Source organism: Ursus americanus, chromosome 6 (genome assembly GCF_024610735.1).
Source record: "Ursus americanus isolate L20-20 chromosome 6, mUrsAme1.1.p, whole genome shotgun sequence".
In the NCBI taxonomy this organism is placed as follows: Eukaryota; Metazoa; Chordata; class Mammalia; order Carnivora; family Ursidae; genus Ursus; species Ursus americanus.
In genome coordinates, this window is record NC_142132.1 from 67,254,023 (window position 1) to 67,280,655 (window position 26,633).

The window sequence follows — 26,633 nt, forward strand, 5'->3', positions numbered from 1 at the left end:
CAATAGGGGTGCCAGCAAAAGCTGCCAGCCAGAGCCAGCCCTACAGTGGTGGCCAGGATTCCTGGGTCACCACTGGGGCGCCTCCTTGTCATTGTGGAGAGAGCTAGGTGACATGTCCTGTCTGAAATTCGGTATGAAGAGAAGTGCCCACGATAGTTGCTTTGCCCATCTTACCAATAGAGGGACCAGCTGCCTTATCAATGGTTCCATGGCAAGTGGTCAAGCTGTCTGTTCATTGGGGCTTGGCCCAAGATGTCATGTTATGAGCCAAGGTGGAAGAGGACTCTATTTGGTTTGCACTCACAATATTTAAAAACAAACAAACAAAAACACTGAGGTGGTTGGACCACTACACTACTTTACCAACAGTAGGGAGTCTGATGGGTGTATGAATCTCTTTGAACATCCTGTCCAAACATCCCTGCTCCCTGTTTTGGTGAAGAATTCCATCTGTGTATGTTCTTCAACAGAGCCTTACTGGGAGAACCCAGCCACTGTGTCTCCTTAGTTCTTGTTTTTCTACTGCATGCCATTCCCTTGGATCTCAAAGTGTTTCTAAGAAGACACCCTGGCTATCTGAGTAAGGGTAAGGAATTTGGCTAAGGGATCTGAAAGTCCTCCCTTCTCCCTCTCCCCTGGGTAGTAATGTTAATGGCGACTTTCTGGAGTCAAGGTGGCACTGTGGATCATGAATGGTGGGACTTTCTGGCAAGGTCAGAAAATTGGCACCCCAGTATTAGAAAGCCTAAATTCATACCAGTGGTCCTCAAGTATGACCCTGTTGCCCAAAAAGGATGATATGTCCTCCTAAAGATTCTAGGCAAAGGAAAAATATGATTCTTCTCAGCTCCTTGCTCCAGACATTAGTGACCCACTATGCCAGGAACTGCTTCTCATACCTGAACCCATTTAAGTGATTTCCCAGGCCAGAGCAGAGAGACCATCACATAACACCAAGCACTGAAATTATGAATCCCAGAGGTCTTCTCCAGGAGGCAAATACCCAACCGCACTCTCTGGGTTATTCCATGTCATAAGCTAAAACTATTGATCAGACTGTCAATTAATATTTACCAAGCACACATAAACAGACTACAGTTACAAAGGAGATTAGGAGACTGAGAGAGAATACCATATACAGTCTTATGCCAGGAAATACCAAAGCCTATGTGACAATGACAATTCTCCAGCAAAATTCAGATCATCGATACAAGCTTGGGAAGTACTAGAAAACTTCAGTAAATAATTGAGGAGTGCACAACAAAGTTCTGCTGAAGTCCTATCCTCCAGAAAGACACCATGCCCGAGGGGGGAAACGGCAAGTTCTATCCACTTCTGAGGGACCGATAATTCTCATCTTTTGTGAAAAAATTACTGAGCACATATTCTTTTTTTTTCTTTAAAGATTTTATTTATTTATTTATTTATTCAACAGAGATAGAGACAGCCAGCGAGAGAGGGAACATAAGTAGGGGGAGTGGGAGAGGAAGAAGCAGGCTCATAGCAGAGGAGCCTGATGTGGGGCTCGATCCCACAACGCTGGGATCACGCCCTGAGCCGAAGGCAGACGCTTAACCACTGTACCACCCAGGTGCCCCACTGAGCACATATTCTATATCAGGTCTGGACCCAGCCCTGGGAGGCACAACACAGGAAGTTCTCCAGCCTTCCAGGGTCTTATGTCAACCTAGGGAGGTACTATGTATGCACCTGAAGATGTTACCTGTGAGATCACAGCAAAAATTATAAGATGCTGCTCCTTCCTAAGCACTTCTGATGTGCAGGTCACCCTTCTAAGACTTCACACCTGCTACTCCCCTTCCCTTCTCCGTAACAGAGCATGTGGTGAAAGGGTAGAACGTACTATGCACCATAGTTCTTTGGGCATGGGCATTATTTTTGATCTTGTATCATATACTCTTGAATTAAGGTCAGGGAACAAATCGGGCTCATTGTTATAGTCTCTGCAAGCCCCAGGAGAAAAATTCGTATCTCAAGGGTTGTGATGGGTATTTGGCACACAGTGTGCTGTCACTCATGAAAGGTTGGCTGGGGATGTGGTTTTCAGCCAGGTGGCTGGGGAGAGAGCTAACTCTGTTGGGCTGACAGCAAGCAGAAATCAACGGTAATCTGACCCTCCACCCGACCCAGAGCCGAAGGTCACTATCTTGTGCACTTTGTCCACCCTCTGCCTCTCTGGGCTCCCACACTGCCGTTTGGCCTCCCCGGGCTTTCATCCATGGCCAGCAAGAGCCCAGTGGCACCCAACTAGTCTTCAGCCTAGCTCCCCTGCGCTCCTGGGCAGTGTTTCCAACACACAGAGGGCCCTGTAAGGACAAATTCAAATTAAATAATAAGAGACTCTGTTCTGTTCTCCCTGTTGAGAGTGGGGGAAGGGATCTCCCCTTCCCCATCCGTTTTTTCAGAGCACTTACCTTAGAAAACTTGCGTTGTCAATACAATTCTCTTCTTTTTGAAATAAAAACAGGACGGGCCAGAGCTCCCTTATCTCCCAGTCCCTGAGGCCGTGCATAGGAGCCTAAGCTGAGTGGGGGCCCAGCTCCACGCTGCCAAACTACCTCGTGTCATTAAGTTGTGAGAAGTGTGCCTCTCCTTCAATTAGCAGATGGTCACTCCAATTACCAGGTAAAGTTAGACGGACTCTGCATGACCAGAGTGCCATCGTGTCCTCTTACTCGAGGACTAGCTGTCGTCTGTCTTGAGAACGTGTGTGTAATGGTGGTATCTTGCCATCTTTTCATGGATTCCCTGTGATGCCCACCACATGCGGTTTAATGCTTATTCACTCATAAAAGTGTTTTCTTTCTCTATGGCTTTGTGGAGAGAATTGCCGAGTTGGGAGAAGACTCTGTTTTTTAATTAAATGTCCCCAACAGTGCCCCATAACTGCTTGTCTAATGCATGCATGGCTCTGCCACATGTCCCACAGGCCGCCTTACTAAACTCCCTGCTTCCTGCCCCCACAGCTCCCTCCCATCTGTTGTTCACATGGCATGCAGTGAGGTCTTTCTTCAGTGTAAATCATATCACTTCCCTCTAGGACCAAGACTGTCCAAAGGCGGCCCATTGCAGTTAGTGAAAAATCAGAAGCCATTTACACAACCTGACCACTGCCTTCCTCGGTAAGCCCTAGTACACGCTCCTGCTTGTCCTCCGGGCTCCGGCCACTCTGACCTCCTTCCTGTCCTCTGAACACAGAAACCACCACCCAGCATGATCTCTTCCTCGATCTGTGAGCAGGGGCTCATTACTCGTCAGTTCGAATCTCACCCTTCAGAGGCCTCTGTGAGCACCCCAGAGGAGCACCTTGCCCCACACCTTATCCCATGACTCCTCCTTACCGTCCTTATACCGGGATCATCGCATGAAATTATACGGTTTACGTATTGAACTCTGGATGATGAGCTGCTCCGAGGGCTGATTTTGTTCGTGGCAATAATTCCACATCTTGAACCTCAGAACCTGTCTGGCCACAGGTGGGTCTCGAAAATCTGTGTGTCCACCAAGGTGGAGTGGCCCTGGCTTTCTTGGTGAACTGGTCCATGAGTGCAGCAAATTAGCACAAGAAATTTGGAGAGGGACCTAAAACCATCCTGCGCATGAGAGGGCTCAAACTAGTAGCTGGTCTATTAAAATTCAGCCCCTTTTTGTGAACATTCCTTCTGCTTGAAATGATAGAATATTTCTATCAACTCCTAAACTCCGCTCTTTACTGGATGTTTCCAAGCACTCTTTTACATGTTCACCAGGTTTCAAACAAACAAACAAACAAACAAACAAACAAACAATTTAAAAATCTATTTTTTTTGAGTAGGTTCCACGCCCAGCATGGAGCCCAATGAGGGGCTTGAACTCACGACTCTGAGTTCAAGCCCTGAGCTAAGATCCAGAGTCGGACGCTTAACCAACTGAGCCACCCAGGTGCCCCAACAAATAAGAAATCAAAAGGCTAAAGCTTGTGAAAACAAGTACCTGTGTATACTACCATCGGGGACCCCGAGCCAGCACCTTTGGCCTAAGGCTGCTTTTCTTAATAGATTTGTTCGCACTTACGTACACCCAAAAAGCTGTCTCATTTGCTACAATGTAATAAATCCATGCAGGCCAAAATGGCGTCTTTGCTATGGTGTGAAAATAGGAAGCATTTGAAGGATTGACTTTTCCTCTGGAAAACTTGCCAGTGCGGTTGAGATGGGGTGAAATCATCTGATCGTGTGGATTTCCACAACTGTTATTTTCACCCCAGGCTCTGCCCACTGGTGACATCTGGTTTGATGGGGCCACTTGAGAGCCACGGCGATGGGGACTAGAGTCTTCATCTTGGCTGGCCCGTCCTTGGGCCACCCCCGTGCCCTCTTTTCTCTCTCTTCTACTGGGAGACCACGTTCTGGAGACTTGTTTTACCAATCACTCAGGGACCACCACCGCCATCTGCAAGGGGAGGGGGAGGGCTCAGGAAGCAGCTTCGGTTTCACTTCTTTGAACCGTAAGGAGCTGAGTTCAGGCCTGTCAAAGCTTCTCACACACTCTCTTGCAGGTGGCACGTGCATTTTCTATTTCTCTTGTGTGGACGATCCTGCAACCAGTGAGGTCAGAGTCTCCACTGGAGTTTGCACAAGTGTGTTTGCATTATGTTTGTTTCACTTAAATCCCTCATGCTTTGTTCACAGTAGCCAGGAGGTGGAAGCAATGCAGGTGTCCACTGATGGGTGAATGGGTCAGCATATGTACATGTATGTACAAAGGAATATTACTCAGTTTCAAAAAGGAAGGGAATCCTGACCCAGGCTACGACGTGGCTGGACCTTGAAGACATGATGCTGAGTGAAATAAGTCATCCGCAAAAGGACAAATACCATATGATTCCACTACTAGGAGATCAAATTCATAATAACAGAAAGAGGATGGGTGGTGGCAGGGCCTGGCGGAGGGGAACGGGAAGCTGTTGTTTAATGGGGACAGAGCTTCAGTTTGGGAAGATGAGAAAGTTCGGGACCTGGATGGCAGTGATGGTCACACAACATGGTGAATGTACTTAATGCCCCTGAACCGTGCACTTAAAAATGGTTACGATGGTCACTTTACGTTAACATATTTTACCACAAAAAGACTCCAGGAAAGAATTTAACTCATAAATTCTCTAAATAATTGGCTGTGCTTATCAGCTTAACAAAAGACCAGAGCCAGAAGCACGCAGGAGGAAAAGGTGGGTAATAACCAGATCACTCATTGGCTCAAGGAACGATGCTCAGGGCTGTGCTCGCTGTTTGGGGGCTTCCCGCTCAGCACTGCTGGCCCCCAGTACCCTGCCTGCCCCCCGCACCCTTGCAAACAGCTCACTCAAGACTCCCACCCGCCAGCTCCCTCCTGCCCTCACCTCCTGCCCTGTCCCCTGGGAGGCTGATTGACATGAATGGTGCCACAGGGCTCGCATGGCTTTCCGTTGGTCCCTGCCAGTGGGGGAGATGATCCTTATTGATCGTGCCCACCACTCCCGCAGCCCCCGCTTCCTATAGGAGTCTCTCCGGGGACTACACCCTCTTCAATCAGCTCCTGCCCGGCCCCCCCTTCCTGGAAAAGCCCCCCTCCTGCCCCCTCCCAGATGTGGATGTTCTAAAGGTGCCCTGCTGCCCCAAGCCCCGGGGAGCTGCTCAAGCTACTGTGAGTTTTCCTGTCTACATCCTGGTCAACAAATCATTGATGAAAGTCTTCTCGGTTGTCCGGTGGGTGTAACTCCTGTTTCTTCCCAGGACTCTGACTTTACTTTTTAAAAGAAAAATGTCTCATGTACATTTAGGGGAGCTTGGGAAAGGGTATCAAAATTCAAAGAGTGACGATATCTTAAATCCAAAGTGTTTGCTTTGGTGCGACTGAGAAAACACGTGCCGTTCAGTAATACTCAGTAATACTCTGCTTCCAAGCTCCTGAAACAAATCCAGTCTTTACATAAAAGGTTTAACACAAAGTTGCTGCTGTTGTTTTTAATTTGATTGATTTCTTCTCACTTTGGTCTAGATCAGAAACATTATTTCAAACATCCTCGTTTCCCCAGGATTTTCAGAACATGTGGCGTATGAACACTGGGCTGAACAACAAATGGGGGCTGAGCAAGGAAGAAATCTGTTACTCGGGTGTTCAGGGTTTAATTAAATGTGTTCTCCACTCCTGATTTCTTTTTCCTGAGTCAGCCACATGCTGCTATACTGTCAAATGTAATTCTTCGAGCAGCTCTTTGGGACCACACTGGAAAATCCGGAAGCTCTGTTTCCTGAAGGCGCCACCAGGTTTGCCCTGGACAAAACCAGAAGCGACCCTGGAGACTGCAGTGGACATCAGTCACTTTTCAGCACCTGTGGGTCTCGGGTAGAATCTAGAAGGGCTGTTAGTTAGAAGCTCTGTCCCCCTCGGGCTCAGGGGCAGGTGCCCGGCATTTGAGTCCAGAGCACAGATGTATAAACGGCTCCCAGTCACCCCAGCTTCCGACCCTGCTGCAGGAATGTTCCTGTTCGCAGATTTTTTTTTTTTAAGATTTTCTCTTTTCATTTGAGAGAGATAGCAAGAAAGAGCAGGAGCAGGGGGGAGGAGCAGAGGGAGAGGGAGAAATGGACACCCAGCTGAGCAGTGAGCCTGATGCAGGGCTGGATCCCAGGACCCCTCTGGGATCACGACCTGAACCAAAGGCAGACGCACAACCGGCTGAGCCACCCAGCTGCCCCCCTGTTCGCAGCTCTTGGATCTCCCCCAGGTCCTGCTCATCTTCATGCCCACTTCCTAGTTTTCCTATCCATTGTCCATTTTCTGGGTTTCTCTTTTATAAGCAGCTTTATTGAGATATAATCACATATTACACAATTCACCTATTTTACGTATATGATTCAACAATACTTAGTATGTTCACAGGTATATGCAACTATCACCACCGTCCATTTCAGCACATTTTCATCATATCAGAGAAACCCCGGATTCTATAGCTATCACCCCACTTCTACCCCACCCCCCACTCTCCCTTCGCCCCTGGCAATCACTAACCTAGTTGCTGTCTCTACAGATTTTCCTGTTCTGGACTTTCCTCTGAATGGAATCATAGAATATCTTAGTCCATTTGGGTTGCTGTAACAAAGATACCACAGACTGTGGGGCTTAAACAACCAACATTTGTTTCTCACAATTCTGGAAGCTGGGAAGTCCAAGATCAAAGCCCCGCCAGATCTGGTGTCTGGTGAGAACTCATTTCCTGCTTCATAGATGGCTGTCTTTTCCCTGTGTCCCCAGTGGTGAAGGGGACAAGGGGGTTTTCTTGAGCCTCTTTTCTAGGGCAGTAATCCCATTCATGAGGGCTCCACCACCAAATACCATCGCCCTGGAGGTTAGGTTTCAACCTATGAGTTGGGGCCGCGAGGAGGGGACCCAGACATTCAGTCTATGGCATACAATACATGGATTTTTGTGACTGGTTCTTTCACTTGGCGTAATGTTTTCATGGTTCCTCCACGTTGTAGCATCTGTCGGTGTTTCATTCCTTGTCATGACTCGCTCATATCTACTGCATTTTGGTTATCCGTTCATCAGTTGATTCGCGTTGTTTCTCCTTTTGGGCTGTTATGAATAATGTTCTACACACGACCATGAGCAAGGTTTTGTGTGGACGTGCAGTTTCATTTTGGAGCGATATGCCTTGGAGTGGGATTGCTGGATCACGTGGTAACTATGTATAATCATTTGAGGAACTACTAGACTCTTTTCCAAAAATGTTACAGGTTTTACATCCCCACCAGCTCACACAGTTTTTAATTGCCTAAATTAAACAGGAAATTATATTTATACATCAGTTACAGTAATCGAACCCGTGACTGTAGTAGTTCATATCATAGTACCGGGATGAAGAAAAGTTCTATCCAAAATGAGTGACTCGTACGTTCCTTTACGTCCTCACAGCTAGGACTGACAGTCAGTGACTTTATAAATTATCTTTTCATGGGAGCCTAAGCTAATAAATCCCTTTGAAAGCTGGAGCATAAGGATTGCTATGAGATTTTATGAAAGCCATTAGCTCAAAGGAGACAAATAGTTCTTCTCCTGAGCCATTCATCCGCACGAACATAGCATGTGTTTGCTGCCTAATGGCGCCTTCCCAACGTGGGAGAAGACAATTTATGAGAGTCTGAAAATGATGTGTCAAAAAGACGAGATGAGAAGTGACAAAAGATGAGATGTGTGAAGAGTTGCTGAAGATAAACCTTTACCACAAAAAGATGGGAATTAAGCCTATGTCAATTACTAAATAAGCAGCTGGACCGTATGATGTAGGAGAGAGCTCAAATGAGATATTTGTAAATATATTAATTATTTTAATAAGCCCAGCAACATTATGGAGAATATAAAAATCTCTGCAATGAAAGGATTTTTTTTTTTATTCCATCTCTTTTGCTATGGAAAAATTTTACAAACTACCGGTGACTGTCCTTCCTCCTACAGGATGGAAGCTGCTTCAGGACATTACTCTGCATTATTCACACCCAGAGCCAGGTGACTTGTTGGCAAAACTCCCCGCTAATTGGCTTCCTGGAGCTTCAGGTCTCCCTTACTCCAATCTCCCTAGATGTGAGCTCAAAATAAAATTAAGGTCCAGGGGTCTTGCTTGATGTCATAGAAAATCTGAGGGCTCTCCTCGAAGCTAGGCTGGACTCACCCCAGGACCCTGGGACAGGTTGTGTAATTGTGAAGACTTCTGGATTGGGGACGATCCAGGACAGCTGAGTGTTCTGCCTGTATCTTCTGGGATAATTCCTCTGGTGTATCAGAGGGAGCCTGACATGGTGCTTGGACTTAGGATGGAAGGTTCCTTCAGATGCAGAGCAAACTCCCCATAGCATCTTTGGGAAGGAGGGAAGGAGTCTCCCAGACTCATCCCAATCCATAGTTCCTTTGGGTGATCTAGGGGAGATTTAGGGGTGGATTAGTAGCTGGGACAGGAAATCTTCTGCAGAGGAATTAGGATCAGGACAAAGGATACCCTCACAGAGCCAATGGGGCCAATGCCATGGGAGTGTCTCTATCTCTCGCATGCTGCGTTTTCATCCAAGCCAGGAGGCCCCAGTGATGGCAGTGATGGCCCTGTACCAGCCCCCACACCTCCCCTGGGTCTACCTGGGGAGTGCTTGTGCACCCCCAGGTGGAGCCTTCCCCAAAGGTAACTGAACTGATGCTTTTCATCAGTTCTGAAGACTGGAAGCTCAGACCAAGTGTAATTTGATTTAGAAAATGATGTGTAACAGGGATATTTTTTTGACACTAAATCCCAAACCAGTGTATTTTTACCTCCAGTCATGCTCGTTTCTGAGCTGCCTTGTGACGACTGTCCCATTAATTCCACCATAGTTATTGTCTCATGGGAGGTTTATCAGTGAGCTTTTGCTACTTAACAAACCACCTCCAACTTTAGGGCTTTAAAGAACACGTGTTTTTCATGAGTCTGTGGTTGGCGTTTTCCATCAGGCTCTGTGGGGCTGTCCTGTTCTGGATGGGCTCTGATGTTTGCACCTGAGCCGGCTCAGAAGGAGACAATGGAGCTGGGATGGCTCTGGACAGCAGAGATGGCTGGACCCTCTCTCCCTGCAGCCCCTCACCAGCAGAATACTAGCCAGGCTCATGGATGCGGGTGGTGTCAGAGGGGTTCTCAGCACCAGAGCAGAAGTCCCAACGTGTCCGGAGCCCAGGCCAGGCTGGTGAGGGTGGGGAGAAGTTGAAGGTGAGAGTGGAGCTCCCATGTCTGAAGTCATTGCCTCCACCCGCCCCAACACTCCTCTTAGTTAAACACACGGAGGGAGAGCAATGGAAAGCTTCCAGATGTTTGCAGGAGACTCCGAAGACAGTGCGCTGTGCACCAGGTTCTGTGTGCATCCGTGGGAGCAGACAGCCTCGCAGGGGGCTCGTGTGGGTACCAGACAAGAAGGGGCACCAAGGCTGTGCAGGTAGAGGGAGGCCTGCGAGCCCGCTCAGGTCCCAGGACCTGAAGATCATCACCTGGAAATAAGCCAAGGGTGCCCACAGGCCCCAGGATTCCTAGCCACAAGCCAACAGTTGCTACTTGGAGCAGAAGAACATTTATTAAAGTAGAGGGAGATGACCATTTCTAGGGAAGCCAGAGACTCAGGATGGGGAAGAACAAAGCCAGCGCCATCCGAGGCTGCTTTTGAGAAAGGCCCTTTCATGGTCACTCGCTGGCAGAGATCTTGTTCCTCAGGCCAAACATGCTAGAAACTCGCACAGGATGCCGTCGAGCAGACACCAAAAGCTTGGCATGCAGGCCAACCCCTTGCACCGACAACACACAAACCAATTTCCTGCTCTCCTGCTTCTCTGCCTCTCACTCTGAATCAATCTCACAAGGGGGCATCTGAGGAGCAGAGCCTGAGTCATGCAGCCCCTGGCAGCCAGGAAGACCTGGGAATAAGGTCTGCTCTCATCCCTGGGAAAATGGAATTTATGAAATGGGAAACTCTCTAGTTTGGAAGAAGGGTGTTCAAATGGTGCTGCACAGCCCCAGCATGACAATCTCCACTGTTGGGGGCGGGGGTGTGGCCGAGAAGCAAGAGTCACTTTTCCCAGGCATTGCCCTGAGCAGGCAGGAGATGTGCTAGGGAGGCTGCGGAGCTGAGAGCCCAGCCAGGGAAGGGAACCAAGGGCCAGAGATTGAGGGGGCCCAGAGAGACCCCAGCAGAGGGGCTCCCATCAGGGAAAGAGGTTGGAGCCATGCTGCCCCCCAGTGAACTGCATGATAAGAAATTGAAACACAGGTTACACTGGCTGTGAGCCTTCAGCAGCAAACACAGTGAGGAAAGAGGTGAATTCCCAGAGGCCCAGAGGCCCCGATGCCCTGGATAAGTCAGAGCCCCTGTTCCAAGTGCCACTGTCAGAAAGAAGGGAGAGGAAGACCGCCCAGTGGGGAGGGATGGACTCAGGGGGTGTTTGAGCTCTGAAGGGACTGCTAGTTGACAGAGCAAGAGACTATTTTAAAATGAAAGAGGGTACCATATGGCAAAATTTAAATGCCATTGTTACTACTGGGTGGGAATGGGGACTCCAGAGCAAGAGGCAACAAGATGTGTAGTTTTTAAAAAGTCAAGTTAGAACGTTTGCAGGCTAAACCACGGAGAGTGAATTTCCATTCTGCTGTGCCTGGGGTTCGAGGCATCCTAGGATCTGTGCACGGCCTCAACCTGCAGCCCCCAAGGGAGCCCAGTGAAGCTGTCGTCTTGGGATGAGACCAAACTGCAGGGACAGAGGCCCCAGAGGGTCAGCAGAAGGAAGCCAGGAATATTGGTCTTTCTTCCACACTGAAATTTTATTTTATTTTGTTTTAATTTTTTAAGATTTATTTATTTATTTGAGAGAGAAAGAGTGGGGAGGAGGGGCAGAGGGAGAGGGAGAGAGAGTCCTAAGCAGACTCCATGCTGAGCATGGAGCCCCACATGGGGCTCGATCTCACGACCCTGAGATCACGACCTGAGCCAAAACCAAAAGTTGGACCATTAACCGAATGCACCACCCAGGCACCCCCACGCTGAAATTTTTAAAGAGTGAAACCCCTCAGGAATGCAAAGACAATTTCAAATTGTCACCTTGGGCCATAGGGCAGGAGCCTAGTGCTTATTTGGGGCCTTGGGGGAAACCGTATCCCACAATCGAGCCAGAAAGCGAGCCTGCAGGTGAGGGAAGCATAGGCAGCTTGGGCAGCTCCGGGAAACCGGAGGGGAACCATCAGTAGCTGATGAGTGTGCGTCTCCAAGCTTCCAGCTCTCTGCAGCCAGACAGCTGAGGCCAAAGACTGGGCAGAGCGCCTGGGGAAGATCTGGGCCCGGTGCCCGAAGGTGACCTCCTGCCCCGTGATGCTATGCCGATGTGGGTGGCCCACTGGGGATGGAGGGGGGTAGCTGGATGGTGGAATGAGGGCTGTTCTGGGGAGGACGCATCTGGGGTAGGAAGTGGGAGTCACACCTGGGCCCCAGGCTTCCCAGTGTGAACCTGGGGGTGATAGAGGGAACACTAGCTCCCCACCTTCTAGGAAATGGGCGTGGCACTCGTGACCACCACTCCTGAGCTTCCTTTGCAAGCACGCAGACTTCTTGGAGGGGAGATGAAGGGAGGAGACACAGAGCCCCTCTAGAACGAAGACATCTTTGAGCTTCAAGCTAGACTTTGTAAAGTCTACGGTGACACGAGAGTCATTCCCAACTTAGAGAGAAAGCCCCCTGGGGCTGGGGGTGGAGGACAGATCTGCCACAAGTCAGGAGACTTGGGGACCTCTGGTCTGGTTCTGGCCCCCTGGAGGCCCATCTCCCTGTGCCCCCCGGTGAGAAAAGGGGACGGGGGCAGAGACACTGGAGACAGTGCTTACCTCAAGAGGACTCAGTTTTGGCCTAAAGAGTGATTAAGCCAACAATACTTAAAACTGGCCTGGAACTCCCTGCGCCATGGGGGCATGGGCATCAGAGGAGAGGAAATTCCGTTTCTGCACACGTGGGATGCGCTGCATGAATTCTGAGATCCGTCCCGGCCCCGGCACTTACAGTAGAAGCCCCTTTGCACACACTGTGAGTGTCACGTGTTGGGGACCAGGGGTCAAGTGTGGGGAGGGAGTTGCTAGGAGAGCTGGGAGGGGGAGAGTGGAGAGCATCCCATGCTGTTGGGAGGCACCACGCCAGGTTCCTGCGGCCGGAAGGACTCAGTAGCTGGGAGAGGGGGACAGGGGCATTCTCCACGTCTGCAGCCTGGCTTGCTGGCTAACCGCCCCCTGGACCTCAACCTTGGCTGTCTCCCAGGCATCTCAAACTTAGAAAGAAATTCATCTGAGTACGTCTATAAGGTCACAAGTATAAAATAGTATCAAAAGTCACATAGAGACATCTCCCTGACACCCTAGCCCCTGCTTACGCAGTCTATCCCCAGAAGAGGGGATCCTCTTGCTAATGCCTTTTGTATTTTCTAAGAGCTTCTTACGCAGCTAGAAATGCATACTGTCTCCCCCCTTACTTCACAAACGGTGGCCGACTCTGCACGCCACGCTGCACGGGGACCTTTCAGTCAAACATCCGTGTCACCATGGAGTCTCCTCGTTCCCGTCTGTGGCCACACAGTGTTCCATGTCACGGTTAGCTGGGCCGTAATTTTTGATGCTGGCCCATAAGAGTGGGCCCTGAGTGCTTCTCAACTGTTTTCTAAAGTATAAATAGTGTTGCAATGAAGTGAACAAGCTTGTACAACGTTCACTTTTCAGGGGTGCAGGTTTATCTGCAGGAGAAGTTGCTAGGAGGAAAGAGCTGGCTTGGGAGGGGGGTTCCGGGCATTTGTAATTTTAATAGATTTTAATCAACTGCTCTCCAAAAAGTTTATGAGAGTTTACACTCTGTCCTCCCACCAGCAATGAGGAGGGCATTGTCTTTTTCTTCCTTTCTTTCTTTCTTTTTAAGATATTATTTATTTATTTGACAGGGAGACACAGTGAGAGAGGGAACACAAGCAGGGGGGAGCTGGAGAAAGAGAAGCAGACTCCCCCTGAGCAGGGAGTCTGACACGGGGCTTGATCCCAGGACTCGGCGATCACGACCTGAGGCGAAGGCAGCCGCTTAATGACTGAGCCACCCAGGCGCCCCAGGAGGGCATTTTCATCCCAACATATCCGGAGTTTTGAACTTGCAGGTCTGTCCCTCCTCTGTCCTTGGACTCAGGTCTGGGAGCAGGAAGCCCCATCCTAGCGCCCCACAAAGAAGCCCTGACAGTAATTTTGCTAAGAGAATCTGCCCCTTTTCTCCCGCTCTCCTATCACACCTGCCGTAAGCCGTGGCCCCTCTCCCCTGGACACCTGGGCTCGAGACCTGGCTCCCCTCCCCTCGGGGCTCTTCCTCCAGCTGCCCCAGCCGTTCTCCACGCAGCACCCAGCGCCGCTGAGCCAGGCACGGAACACAGAACAATTCCCCTTGCAGGACTGGGTCTGGTCTGTGCTTGGCAGGTCCTCCTGAGGGAGAGTCCGTCTGCCCTGCTGTGACATCCAAGCCCACTGGAGTCCTCGGGCAAAGTGGCTGCACCTGGGTGAGGGTCCAGATGGTTGGTTCTCGAGTTTTGCCCCCAGGTGTCACAGACCCACCCAGGCTTGATCCTCGCATCCCTCTGCCCTGCGCACAAACCCACCTGGGCTTACTGCGGAGAAAGGAAAACAAGACATATTCTGTGCAGGCCAGGATGGGGAGGGGAAGGACTAGTAGGCCCCATGAGGCCGTGGTAAGGATCAATTAATCTAGAATTCACTTTGTTCTGTCAAGGGGAAGGAAATACAGCTCTAATGATGCATGGTCCCCGTGAGGCTCACAGGGCTGGAAGCCACCCATGTCTCTCTCTAGGCTTGTGACAAGCAGACAGACCTCATTACAGGAAATGCACCCATTCCCGCCGGCAAACCCATGGACCTTCCCCTCCAAGGTGTTCAGAGCGTTTCCTAGGGTGTGTGAGGGGGACTTCGTGGAGGAGCTGTACAGGGCCTGGGGAGCAGGGTGCAAGGTGAACCCCAGTAGGCTGCAGATTGCTAAATGCTTTCAGTGCATTTCCCACTCAGAGGAATTTTCACAGTAGTCACAAATGGCAATGCAGTCTCCGATTTCCTGGTAACTAGAATACGCTTTCAGGAACAAGGCTGGTTCTTCCAGTCCACAGGAGAGACCAGGTGGAGAGACTTCTACCCAGAGAGGCGTTTGTAATGGGAACAGAATAAGGACACACGTTCCTGGAGCTTGGGGAAGGTCCAGCATGAAGTGGACCCTTCATGACTCTCCACGGTGTTGAATTTCACTTCAAGTTCCATTTCTCTCTCACTGGGGCATCTGAGGGGGAAATCCTCAGAAACCTGGGCTGCTAATCATTTTCTTGAAATGATCCAGAAATGGATGGCCCTCCTGCTGTCACACCTGTCTGCCTGGCTCTTGTCCTTAATCACTTGTAAACAGAGCTGTCTGTAGGGCAGCGGGACACAGGACTCCACTGTTTCTAGCACAGAATCATTCCAGAATCCTTTATTGTGCAAACAAAGAGGCACAACAAAAGAGGCTTAGCAGTAGGGTCATGAGAGCTGTGTCTGTGGGATGGGGCGGGGGACAGAGAGGACAGGGGTGGGAGGAATCCTCAGCTCCCGACCCTGTATATGCTGGACTCCACAAGCTGCTTTGATCCCATAGTCCCCCTGCAGCCCTAGGAGACCCGCTGTCCTGACTCACACCAAGAAAGCACACACAGACTGTTTGCCCAAAGCACCCCAGGCAAAACTGGGAATTCAACCCAGATGTCACCAACTTCGATGTCTACACATTCTCTGTAAAACCGTGTGCAGGATACACTCGACAGGAAGTGTGAAACTAAGAACATTCCCGGGAACTGGGAGGCCCTATAAAAACTCATGTCTTTTTTTTTTTTTAAGATTTTATTTTATTTTATTTTATTATTTTATTTGACAGAGATAGAGAGGGAACACAAGCAGGGGGAGTTGGAGAGGAAGAAGCAGGCTCATAGCGGAGGAGCCTGATGTGCGGCTCGATCCTGTAACGCCGGTATCACGCCCTGAGCCGAAGGCAGACGCTTAACCGCTGTGCCACCCAGGCGCCCCAAAACTCATGTCTTTTAACTACACCCACTAACTCAAGACCCCATGACTCCAACAGCCACTGTGACTAGTTCGAGAATCGCAGCGATATCGTTGTAAAGTGCTTAGAAGACCAGGGGCTTCACACGGGGGCTAATACTCTATTAAACTGCCTCCAACCTCTGGACCTCACTTCTTCTCAAATGTGAAATCCTGTTTGTAAAGTTTTACAGGACACAGAATTTTACTAATACGATATCTGCTTTTGCAAATGTTTCCCAACACCTACTGCCAGGAATGTTGGAGAACAGAGGCGCCTGTACCCTAGAGCAGGAGCTGACGTCCTCTATGAGCACACCCGTATCAGGGGTCAGTCACCAAATTCCGGCTGGACGACATCCGCCAGCCCATCTGTTTTGTAAATAAAGTTTTATTGGCACACGGCCATGCTGCTTCATCACACAGCGTCCCCGGCCGCTCTTGCGCTACGACCCAAAAAGTTGAGTAGTTGCAACACAGACCGTATGGCCCACAAAGCCGAAAATATTGACCAACTGGCTCTTTACAGAACAAGTTTGTGGACCTCTGCTGTAAATCAAAGTGAGGCGGTCCAAGAGCGAGCTGGGTAAGCCCTGTCCCTGTAATAGGTGCCATGACGGTTCACCGAGCTCCCTTCCAACTACAAAACCCTGCAGCTCTCTGACCTCAGATGTGATCCAAGACCACACAGTAATCGCTCCTCCCGCAAAGCAAATGCTGCCTGCCGCCTCCCAGACTGATGTGCTTTCTTGCTCTCTTTTCCCATGAAGCCATCCTCTCTCTCCCACGGAGTCTGCCCAGTGCATTGAGCAGAGTTTGCTGCCTCTGCCTGGAACCGGCCCAGGCTCACTGCTCCCTCTGGGTCTGCAGGAGCCCCTGGGAGGGCAGAGAGCTCTCTCTACAGTTTGCCATCAGGGTGTGCCTCATATCAGTCTTTGCAGGGAGGTTCCCAGGCAAACAGGAAGAGGCCAAGGGCCACCGAGCCCCAGTTTCCCTGAGCTGGCTCCTTCTTGACCAGCACGCTCATCTTGCGGACCGAGCCCACCAGCAGGGGAGCGGCCATGCCTTACCTCTATCGGGCCCCAGGGCCCCAGAAGCACCCAGTTCCCAAGGATGCCCGCATCACCCACTCCTCAGGCCAGAGCTTCGAGCAACTGAGGCAAGAGTGCGCACAGAAGGGCGTCCTGTTTGAGGATCCAGACTTCCCAGCCAACAACTCCTCTCTCTTCTATAGCGAGAGGCCCCAGATCCCCTTTGTGTGGAAACGGCCCGGGGTGAGTGCAAGAGGAAGTGGTGGGGGTGGCAGGCAGGGTGTGGGCGCTGCAGAGGCGAGCAAAGAGAAGGAGGGCGGGGGGCGTGCGCTACACACAGACTCATCTGCCAAATCTACCCTCGAGATGCTGTGCGGTTTGCAGAGGGAGTGACATGCAGGGGGCTTCACCAGCAGGCCAGGGATGCTCCGGGGCCATGCCCAGCGTGTCTGGCTGCACCCCACCCCCAGCTCTCGGACTCCCACTGAGGTGAGCCCGGGACTGGGACCCTGAGCCAGAGAGGGGCTTGTCATTAAGTGGTGAGTGGGAGACAAGTCTCAGATGACACGTTCTATGGGAACCCAAAGGCAAACATGAGAGCTGGGTGGGCTGCAGTCTGGCCCCGTGTGCTGAGGCTGCTGGGAGGCATGTGGGGTGCCAGGGAGTTTCTGGCTGCAGCCCCGGATGCTCAGTGTGGATGGACACTCATGCAGCAAGCGCTCAGCACACACGTGATGGATGGAACACTCGGGAAGCAGGGTCTCTCTTCCCAAACCATGCATGTCCCTTCCCAGAGGGGAGCCGGTGTCCGAGCTGCCCCACCCTTGACAGTCTGGAGGGGATGGTCCCCAGGGGCGCCAGCTGGTGCCTCGAACAAGGAGTCAATATTTGCTGTGCTGGGTTAGTCCGGCCTTGACCTCTGCCCGAACGATGCCGGAGATGCCGGCTGTCATTCCTTCCCGGTGGGAACCAGCCCGGGGGCGGCTCCTGTGGGGACAGGTTGCTATGGACAAGGGGAGCGCAAAGAGGGCTGGACAAAAGGTGAGACCCTGAGTGCTGGTCCCACCCTCCCACTGATTTGTCCCACGACTGTGGTCCTGGCACTAACGTCTCCGAGCCTCAGTCCCCTCACCTGTGATGCAGGAACGGGCAGTGTAGATCCGATGTACCCCAACAGTCTGCAGCCAGTGGCAGCGGATGCCATGATTGCTATTACGGGTGTCCCCCCAGAGCAGTGCCACCGACGGCTACAGGACCTCCTCTCCAGACCCCACACAAACAGTGCCCGCAGGACGTTTATCAGTTTATCACCCGCGCCCTCTCAGGATCAACCCCTGCGGAAGGACAGGGAGCAGGAGTGGGCAGACGAGCCTCTGGGCTGTGATGTGGCCCCATAAATGGCCCCATAAAGGCCTCAGCCAGCTGCATGGGGCACCCCAGAGCTGGGATGGACCCTCAGAGTTGCCTTGTGTAGGGGTGACAGCGTCACCTGTGTCTGTGCCCCTCACGGAAAGCCATGACCTTGGAAGAGGTAGCTTTCTCAGGGAACGAGCCAACCCTTCCCCGCTGCTGGGGGGTCTGAGCTGTGCGCCACACAGAGCCTTTCCTCTTCCACAAAAGGGGGGGTCATAACGCTGCTGGCCCTGCAGGCCTGTCGCAGGGATTACCGTGTTAACGTGTAGAGGAGGCAGAAAAGAGCCCATAAATGAGTGTCCGGGACTGTGGTCGCTACTACTGTCATTGTAACCAGACACCGGCCGCTCCCCAGTGGAGGACGGTGCCCTGGCTTGCGGTCTGCACTGCCACCCCCTGGCTTAATGTGTAATTCTGCTGTCTCGTACAACTCACCCTCTCTTTGCCAAAGTTGGAATTTCTCCAACATAAAAGCTGGATGCACACAGGCCAGCGTGGAGGATGCTTTTGTTCGCAATCGCTGTGCCCTCGGGCCCCTCCACCCCCAGCCAAGGGCAGACCGATTTCTAACTCAGGTCTACTGCTGCTGTCCTTCCTATGGATTTGTTCCCAGCATCTGTTCTGCCATTCACTTTGCATGACACTGAGACTGTCCCTCCTGTCCTCATTCCCAGAAACACACCTATCTGTTTGCAATCCAAGGGGCCAGGGGTTTTGCAGACTTCTTACAGACCAGTGTGAAATCAGCAGACAAGGGGCTGGGTGGGGGTGAGGGTTGAGATTCCTTTTGCATGACGGAGGGCCAGGGTCCCTGGTAAGTGGGTGGGCGGGTGGCAGGAGGGAAATGCTAAGCGTTGCCCGTGTCCCTCAAGAAGGCCTTTATGGCCTGGGCGCGGTTTGCATGTCTGCTCCGCACGTAAGTGGTACATGGTCGGGGAGAAAGTGCAGAGCTGCCCCGTGGGACCGTGGGGTGCGGTGCCCTCCCCAGTACCACCTTCTTGTCAAACACAGCTGTGCTCGCAGGCGGGGGAGTGAGCACCAGCGCAGCCGGGATCAGAACATTCAAGGGGACAGCAGAGGGCAGCGGCCATCCAGGCTCGCCCTCCAGGGAGCCATGAGCTCAGCACTGAGGGGGATCACCTGGGGCCCTGCAGTGGGGGTGGGGCGACAGGCTCTGCTGGGAGAGAAGGTGAAATCCCCTCCAGTGGGCCTCTTGGAAAGGACTGTGTGTCAGAGAAGGGAGGAGCGTGTCTGGGGTACAGAGAGCCACCAGGCAGCCAAGGGCCTGGCTTCCTGGGCCACAGTCTGACTTTCTCAGCTCACAAGCACTTCCTTCGGCCTTTTTCTCCTCGACTCCCTGTCTGTCTGCATCCTTCTCCTTTCTTCTATGCAATGCCCTCCCTAACTTCTCAGCCTAAACCCAGGACACCTTTGCTGAAGATGCTCGTACCCCTCTAGCCCAGGCTGAGGGCCCCCTGGCGGCCTGTGTACACGGCGGCCCGTGGCCACGACTGCCCTGCGCACTGGGCCTGCTGCTCCCTCTGTGCCTCCAGGGACACCCCCCAGGCCTTCACAGCCCTGGGTAGCACACAGCTGTCAATCACAGGGCCCAGCCTCTCCAAACTCGTTAGAAATGCGGCTTTTCCCTTTTCAACTTAATGGCTAAGTAACGTCTGTGTGCGTGGCTGAGCCCCTGATGACACACAAAGTGAACTGATCAGGCCCCAAGAGGGAACATTCCAGGACACCTGGTCCTCAGGCTGGGTTCACTTCAGGTTGGTCGAGACTCCTCTGATCTTCCTGTCACAGGACCATGACAGGCAGCCCTCCTCCTCAAGCCCCCAAATAGCATTCCTTAAGAACAAATGTACCCCTGGGCCGTCCACACACGCGGGCTGCCCAGGCACGAATGCAATGCCTCAGAACCAATGTGCATGTGAGACGGACGCACGGACCATACAGACGCAAGCCACACATGCCTTGCACGTGAGGCCCACATCTGTCAGCATACATGGCCACATGGCTGGTGGCCGCGCGGCCGCCCCTTCGGGTGACCCCTTCAGGAAACCCCGGGATGGCGCGCGGATTCACTGGCTCCCAGGAGCACTGGACAGACCCCTGTATCAGCCACGCAGCCGGGGACATTGGGGATCTCACCACTTCACACTGGATGGCTAATTTCTGTTCACTTGGTGAGAGTGTCTGCGTTTTCTCCTTTTGTATTTTTCTCCATCCATCCACAGTTTGATGCAATTTGATAAAACTCTCCTGGACAAAAACGACGAGCTGCAAGATGGAGCCGAGAGGCAGTGGCAGCTTTGGGCACAGTTGGCGCAGTTGGCAGGGTGGGCCAGCCGAAGACAGGGGAGGGGAGGGTCGCAAGTAGGGGGTGGGGCTCCTCGCCCACAGCCCATCTGGCCTCTGGGAGGCCCAGCATCTGCCACAGCCTGCGGGGCGGGATCTGCCAGCCTTCAGAGCCCATTTTCCATCCGCGATGGGGATGAGGGCCGTGGCGGTGGGAGTCTGGCCGGCTAGAGCCCTGCTCCCCTCATAGGGGCTGGCTGCCATGGGAACTCCTGGGCCGCCCTTCAGGGCAGGGGCTCCAATACACATGTGCACCCAGCCCCGAACGTCTAAGACGGAGGAAGGTGGTCTGTGCCTCACTTGAAAGAGGGAGACAAAGCCTGGAGAAGCTAGATGGCGCGCCCAGAGCCCCTGTGCTGATCGGGGTGGGCTCCGGCAGGGAGCGCACTTTCCCGGGCTGGTTTGCACCTTCCCACTGGTGTGGCCCAGAGCCACCTGCAAACACCTGGGCAGAGGAGCAGGGAGAGAGCATGTGAAGGGTCTGCACGGGCCAGGAGACTGGCCTGGAGGAGCTGCCCCCACCCCCATCCACGGCCCTGCCTGCCACTCGGGAGACAAGGGTCATCCAGTGACGAGTCTCCTGTCTCCGGGCTACGGGCGGGAGCTAAGGGCGGGGTTGGGGTGTCGGTGGGACCTCTGCCACACCTGGGTTTGTGGTGAGCTGACGGCACAGGGTTCAGCAATTCTCCTGACCCGTTTACTGAGATATTGGAAAAACAAGCCCACGCGGTGCTCTCTGGGCAGATGCTGGGGGTGTCCAACCCCCCACGAGGCGGCCCATCCTGGCGGCTGCACAACAAGTGCCTCATTTTACACTTTGGCTCTTTGTCTTAAGAAATGCCCCTTCCTACAAAGAGATTGCCATCCTCCTGCTATGAGCAGGGACACGGATCAGAGGAGAAGTAGGGTCCTGGGGAGCTTGAGGAAGACCGTTCAGGGCAGAGCTGTCCCCCAGGGCATCCACCCACGTATTGGTCAGGACTTCTGCCTCCAGTCCTGTTTCTGGAACGGGGTGGGAAAAACCCCTTCCTCAGCCTGCATTCAGATCCTGTTAAAATGACCGAGCATCTGCTGTGTGCCACAGCTTTCCTCTATGCCTGAGGATTTGTTGTTTCCTCTCCCTAGACTCTCACATGACTCCCTACTCAACTGTCTGGTCCCTGAGAGGCCCTCCCTGACTGCTCCAGCTCACACAGCCCCGTTCCGCACCAACACCTTCCATCCTGGTACTTGCCACTCCAGAACGTGGATGTCCGTGCACCGGTTTGTGACTGGTCCCCAGTCACTCAGCAGCTGAGGAGGGCAGGGCCTTTCTCTCTCCTGTTCTTTGCCATGGTCCCTGTCAGGAATGGAGACTCCTGCCTCAGCAAAATGCAAAGAATATATGAACGTTATATAATTGCTTTCAAACACTTTCTGTTAATGCTTTATACGTATCTCTTTCTACACATATGTATATATAAGAAATTATGTACACATAATAATACAATTATGTGTAATATAGAATGAAATATATGTAATGCACTGAGGTAAAGTCACATGAGAGATATATGCACGTATCTCCCACTGTATAGTGTATATATGTGTAGACATATATATGCATATATATATATATATATATATATATATATATATATATACATACACACGATGCGTATTTTAACAAAGAAAGAAGTTGGGTGGGTGAGCATGAATTTGTATTTAATCCCAGGCACTGGTCTGTGGTGTATGTATTACCTCATTTTAAGATGAAGAGTTTGAAGCCCACAGAGGGTATAATGCCCGTGAGTGGAGACAGGATTTGAACTCATGTCCCCCCCACCCTGCCCCAACTGCTAGCCCAGGGCCTGAGTGGCAATGGGAATCTTCAATTCATGGTCCTGCTTTGCAGCCAAGCATGGCCGGAGTTGCTTGTTTGGCACTGACGGGCTGCCCAGAAGGCAGGCTGTCTCCCCAGGGGCTGCCGTCTACCAGAGACAGGCCCAAGTTTGTGGCACCCCTCCACGGGAAAAGAATCAAATAGAGGAAAAAACCCTCTGCTCCCAGAAAGGAGAGAGACCCTGAGCCCGCTCCAATCACACTGGCCCAGTAACACCTTTGTTCTTCCAGGAAATAGTGAAAAACCCAGAATTCATTCTTGGAGGGGCCACCAGGACAGATATCTGCCAGGGGGAGCTTGGTAAGTGTGAGGCATGGAGCACGGAGAGAGGGGGGTTGGAGCGAGCACCCCGGGGGGCCAGCAGGACGGGGTCTCTGAGCTGCCACCATGGCAAGAGCATCAAGGGACCCCTGGAAACCCGAAGGGCACAGGGTCTGGGGGAACATCTCTGCTACCACCTGCTACTTCTTCCCCTCCTCCCTCCCAGTCTGCCAGTCTGCTTCCCCAGAGGGAGCCTCATGGATTCCAGGCTCCTCGCACTCTCGTGCCCCTGGGGACGGATGTGCCTCCAGCGTGGGGCTCAGTTCACAGAGAACAGAGAGAGCCGCGGCGCCCGGTCTGGCTCCCTGCACGTGACACGGCTAGTACTTGCAAGCAGTAACTCGGTCCCGGGTCATCTTCCCAGTCACCCTTTTTACAGATGGGACACTGAAGCTGAGGGAGGCTGAGCATCATAAGTCACAGAGGGGATGGCGAGGCAGTCAGGATCTGAACTTGCTCTTAACCATTACGCCACACTGCCCCCCAGGGACTCAGGCTTTGTGGGGTTCCCCAAGGAGCTTCACAGTCTCCTTCCTAAAAATTGACCTAAGAGTACCCCTAAGTCTGTTAAATTGCTTTTCAGGATTTAGTTCAAAATTGGACTGGGTTTACCTTTATTCTATCTATGAAAAACGAACAAACAACAACAAAAACTCCTAGAAAAGAAAAAACCACCAGTGGAGCGACAAGCTTACGAGGCCCGGCCTACAGCGAATTAGCACGAGGGTCTAATGGTTGCCGCGGGTCATGCCGCAGCCTTCGTGCTCGCGAGCCAGCTACCCCAAACACAGAACCCAGAGCCGCGGACCTAGAGTGACCACAGTTGATGATAGATCGATAGATCGATCCATGACACAGGTGACCCTTGAACAACAGGGGTCCACTTATACGTGGGTTTTTTTTTTTTTTGGATAACACAGTATCTTACTGTCAATGGATTTTCTCTTCCTTATGATTTTCTTGCTAACGTTTTCTTTCGCTGCATTCCTGTTGTAGGAATGCGGTACAGAATACCCAAAACATACAGAACGCATGTTGACTGACTGTGTTATTGGTAAGGGCTCTGGTCAACAGCAAGCTACTGGCTGTTAAGTTTTGGGAGAGTCAAAGTTATGCATGGATTTCAGACTGCGTGGGGGGTCAGTGCCCCTTCGCCCGTGTTGTTCAAGGGTTAACTGTACAGATAATAGAATTACACATCCTAGCTAGGACTTTGACCTTTTGAAAAAAATTACATCTGGATTCATCTTCATTTGATGGGGGTAAGCCTTCTCTGGGACACTGTCTGCCCCGTCCTCAACTCCTCTCTCGTCTCTCCCTCCAGACTCTTCCTCTGCCTCCCTTCCCGGCCCCCGCCCCCATCCCTATGTTGCTATCCAGTAGAGAGGTATCGTACAGGCTCTTTTGCGTTTCAAAGTTTTGGTTTGTGGCATGAGTGCAAACATCTATTTGGAATTACAACTGCATATTTAACCTTAGTTGGTGTTGATTATAACTATTATGTTGTAACACTTTTTTGTAAAAGATTTTATTTATTTATTTGAAAGGCAGAGAACACGAGTTGGGGGAGGAGGAGAGGGAGAAGGAGAAGCAGACTTCCCGCTGAGCAGGGAGCCCAACATGGGGCTCGATCCCAGGACTCCAGGATCATGACCTGAGCCAAAGGCAGACATTCGACCAACTGAGCCCCCATTTTGTAACACTTTTATTACTTCCAAATACTGTACATAACATCTGTATAAGCCAGGAGGGATAACAATAAACTGAACAGCTGTGAGCCTGACACCCAAAATAAGAGCTAGAACACCACCACTGTCGCCTGCCCTCCCTGCACGCCCTTGTGCACCCAGCTGCCCGACGAACCGACTTTCAGAGGGTGTCCTCTCCTGGGCAGAGCGTTGCTATGACAATGCCATGCATCGACACAGCCCAGCAGAGAGATAAAGCAATATTGCTTTGTTGTTGAGTTTTTTCCTTTGCTTTAAATTGTATGAGTAGCACTGGCTTCTGAATCCCCCACCCCTTCAAAAGCTCAGGGCCTTCCCTGCTGAGTAGACACGAGCTGCTGCACTCTAGGAAAAGAAGTGCATTTTTCCAGGGCTCCTGGGCGGCTCAGTCGGTGAAGCGCCTGCCTTCAGCTCAGGTCATGATCCCAGGGTCCTGGGATCGAGCCCCGCATTGGGCTCCTTGCTCAGTGGGGAGCCTGCTTCTCCCTCTCCCTCTGCCTGCCGCTCTGCCTGCTTGTGCTCTTTCTCTATCTCTCTGTCAAATAAATAAATAAAATCTTAAAAAAGAAAGAAAGAAAGAAAGAAAGAAAGAAAGAAAGAAAGAAAGAAAGAAAGAAAAAAGGAATGCATTTTCCTGCATTGGGCAAAGCTGTAACTTGAAGAAAAGTGGGGAGGAGGTCAGCACATAGCAGGGGGCCCCTCCACCCCAGAGCTGAGAGCAGGGACCGCCCCCTCCCCCCCCCCTCCACCCAGGAGGCACTCAGGGATGTCTGCTGAACAAATCTTGGAAGATTCTGTGTCCCTTCTCATTAGCATCTCCCCCAAAGCCAGACCCCGGGCTGCAAAAAGCTGTTGCTGCTGAGGAGCCAGTGGCATGGGCCCCACTGACGACACCCCAGGGAAAGCCAGAAGCAGGGCGGCTCTGCAAGGAGCTTTCCTGATGCTACACTCTCTGCGAGTCGCTCCTGTCTGTGCACAACAATCACAAAGGGGTCATGGGCTGTATGGTATTTTCCAGAAATGTGAACCCCGAGGAAGCCGAGCTGAGTGTGCCAGGGTCTTGAATTCCAATGACGGTGGTGTCACCTACTGCCAACAAAGAGATCTGGGGTAACACAGAGAGGTCCTGTTGGAGAAATGGAAACTTGCAAGTATCCGCTCACACACGTAGGTCGTGGGAGCCATGACGAGGGGCGCTTGTCCCAGTCGCAGGCCAGGCGAGTGGCTGTTTCCAAGAGTCTGGCACAGCACAGATAAATGCTGTCTGCTGTCTGGCTTCCCTTAGGAGCTGTCCTCTGTGTGTGTCCACGTGAAGTCACAGCGGCAGGAATCAGTAGACCAGTCAGCAGATCTGGAAAATGAAACATAACGGGAGCTGTTCTCATCTCTAGCTCAGCCGAGTCTGTGCTGTGGGGAGGCCTCAGTCCCAGAAACGCCCTCCCCAGGCACCACGAGGGGCTATTTCTGAGGACCCCCATTTCTTGGGCTGCAGCTACGAAATGCCTACCCACCCAGCTCCGCTGACACTAACGCCTGCAGCCTTGGCGCGCTGGCGGGGAAGCCTCTGGAACTGCACAGGGCTGAGCACAATGGAGCATATGTCTGAAAGCCAAGTAATCATATCCAATGACATCGTTCAGACAACAGCTGTGCATCGTAAACCGGGCACAGGAAGAGCCAGGAAGGGAGGCAGAAGGGGAGGACAGAGGTATTTGTTGGTATTCTGTCCATTTTCCTAAATGCAGAAAAGATGTGGCCACATCTGAAACGCACCCCCTGCTTCTGGCATAGAGTTTTCCCACTCACTGTGAATTGACAATGAAAACCGTGATGGATGGCTTTCCTTTTGCAGGCGACTGCTGGCTATTAGCTGCCATTGCGTCCCTGACACTGAATGAGAAAGCTCTGGCTAGAGTCATCCCCCAGGACCAAAGCTTTGGAGCCGGTTATGCTGGAATATTCCACTTCCAGGTAAGAGGGAGACTTGGCCAGGGGCGTTAGCTCTTTGGGGCCCAGCATGACACCATGAGCCTCTTCAGCTGCTTGGTGATCCTGGAGGGAATGTGCCCTTATCTGTGTGAAAGCTGCACCCCAAACCTGCCCCACGGGGTCGCCTCTAAACGCATGAGAAGGGCAGCATAGGCATCCCGTGGTGAACCCTTGTGGAAAATACAAAGTAAGACTTCAAGCACGATTGTGGCAAGTCTGGAGGT

At 52.0% G+C, this 26,633-nt stretch overlaps 1 protein-coding gene across 3 annotated transcripts in view; it reads left to right on the top strand.

Annotated features, from left to right (window-relative positions):
• Window positions 1-16,718: 16,718 nt before the first annotated feature.
• Window positions 16,719-26,633, top strand: part of CAPN9 (calpain 9) — a 40,491-nt gene continuing 30,576 nt past the window's right edge. For 2 of the 3 annotated variants that reach the window (XM_045783615.2, XM_045783616.2), the window contains exons 1-3: window positions 16,719-16,959; window positions 22,603-22,672; window positions 26,273-26,391. In XM_045783615.2, the coding sequence (XP_045639571.1) occupies window positions 16,747-16,959; window positions 22,603-22,672; window positions 26,273-26,391 (402 nt within the window). In that variant the 5' untranslated portion in view covers window positions 16,719-16,746. The remainder of the gene's footprint in view (window positions 16,960-22,602; window positions 22,673-26,272; window positions 26,392-26,633) is intronic. The other variant, XM_045783617.2, reaches the window with a different exon arrangement.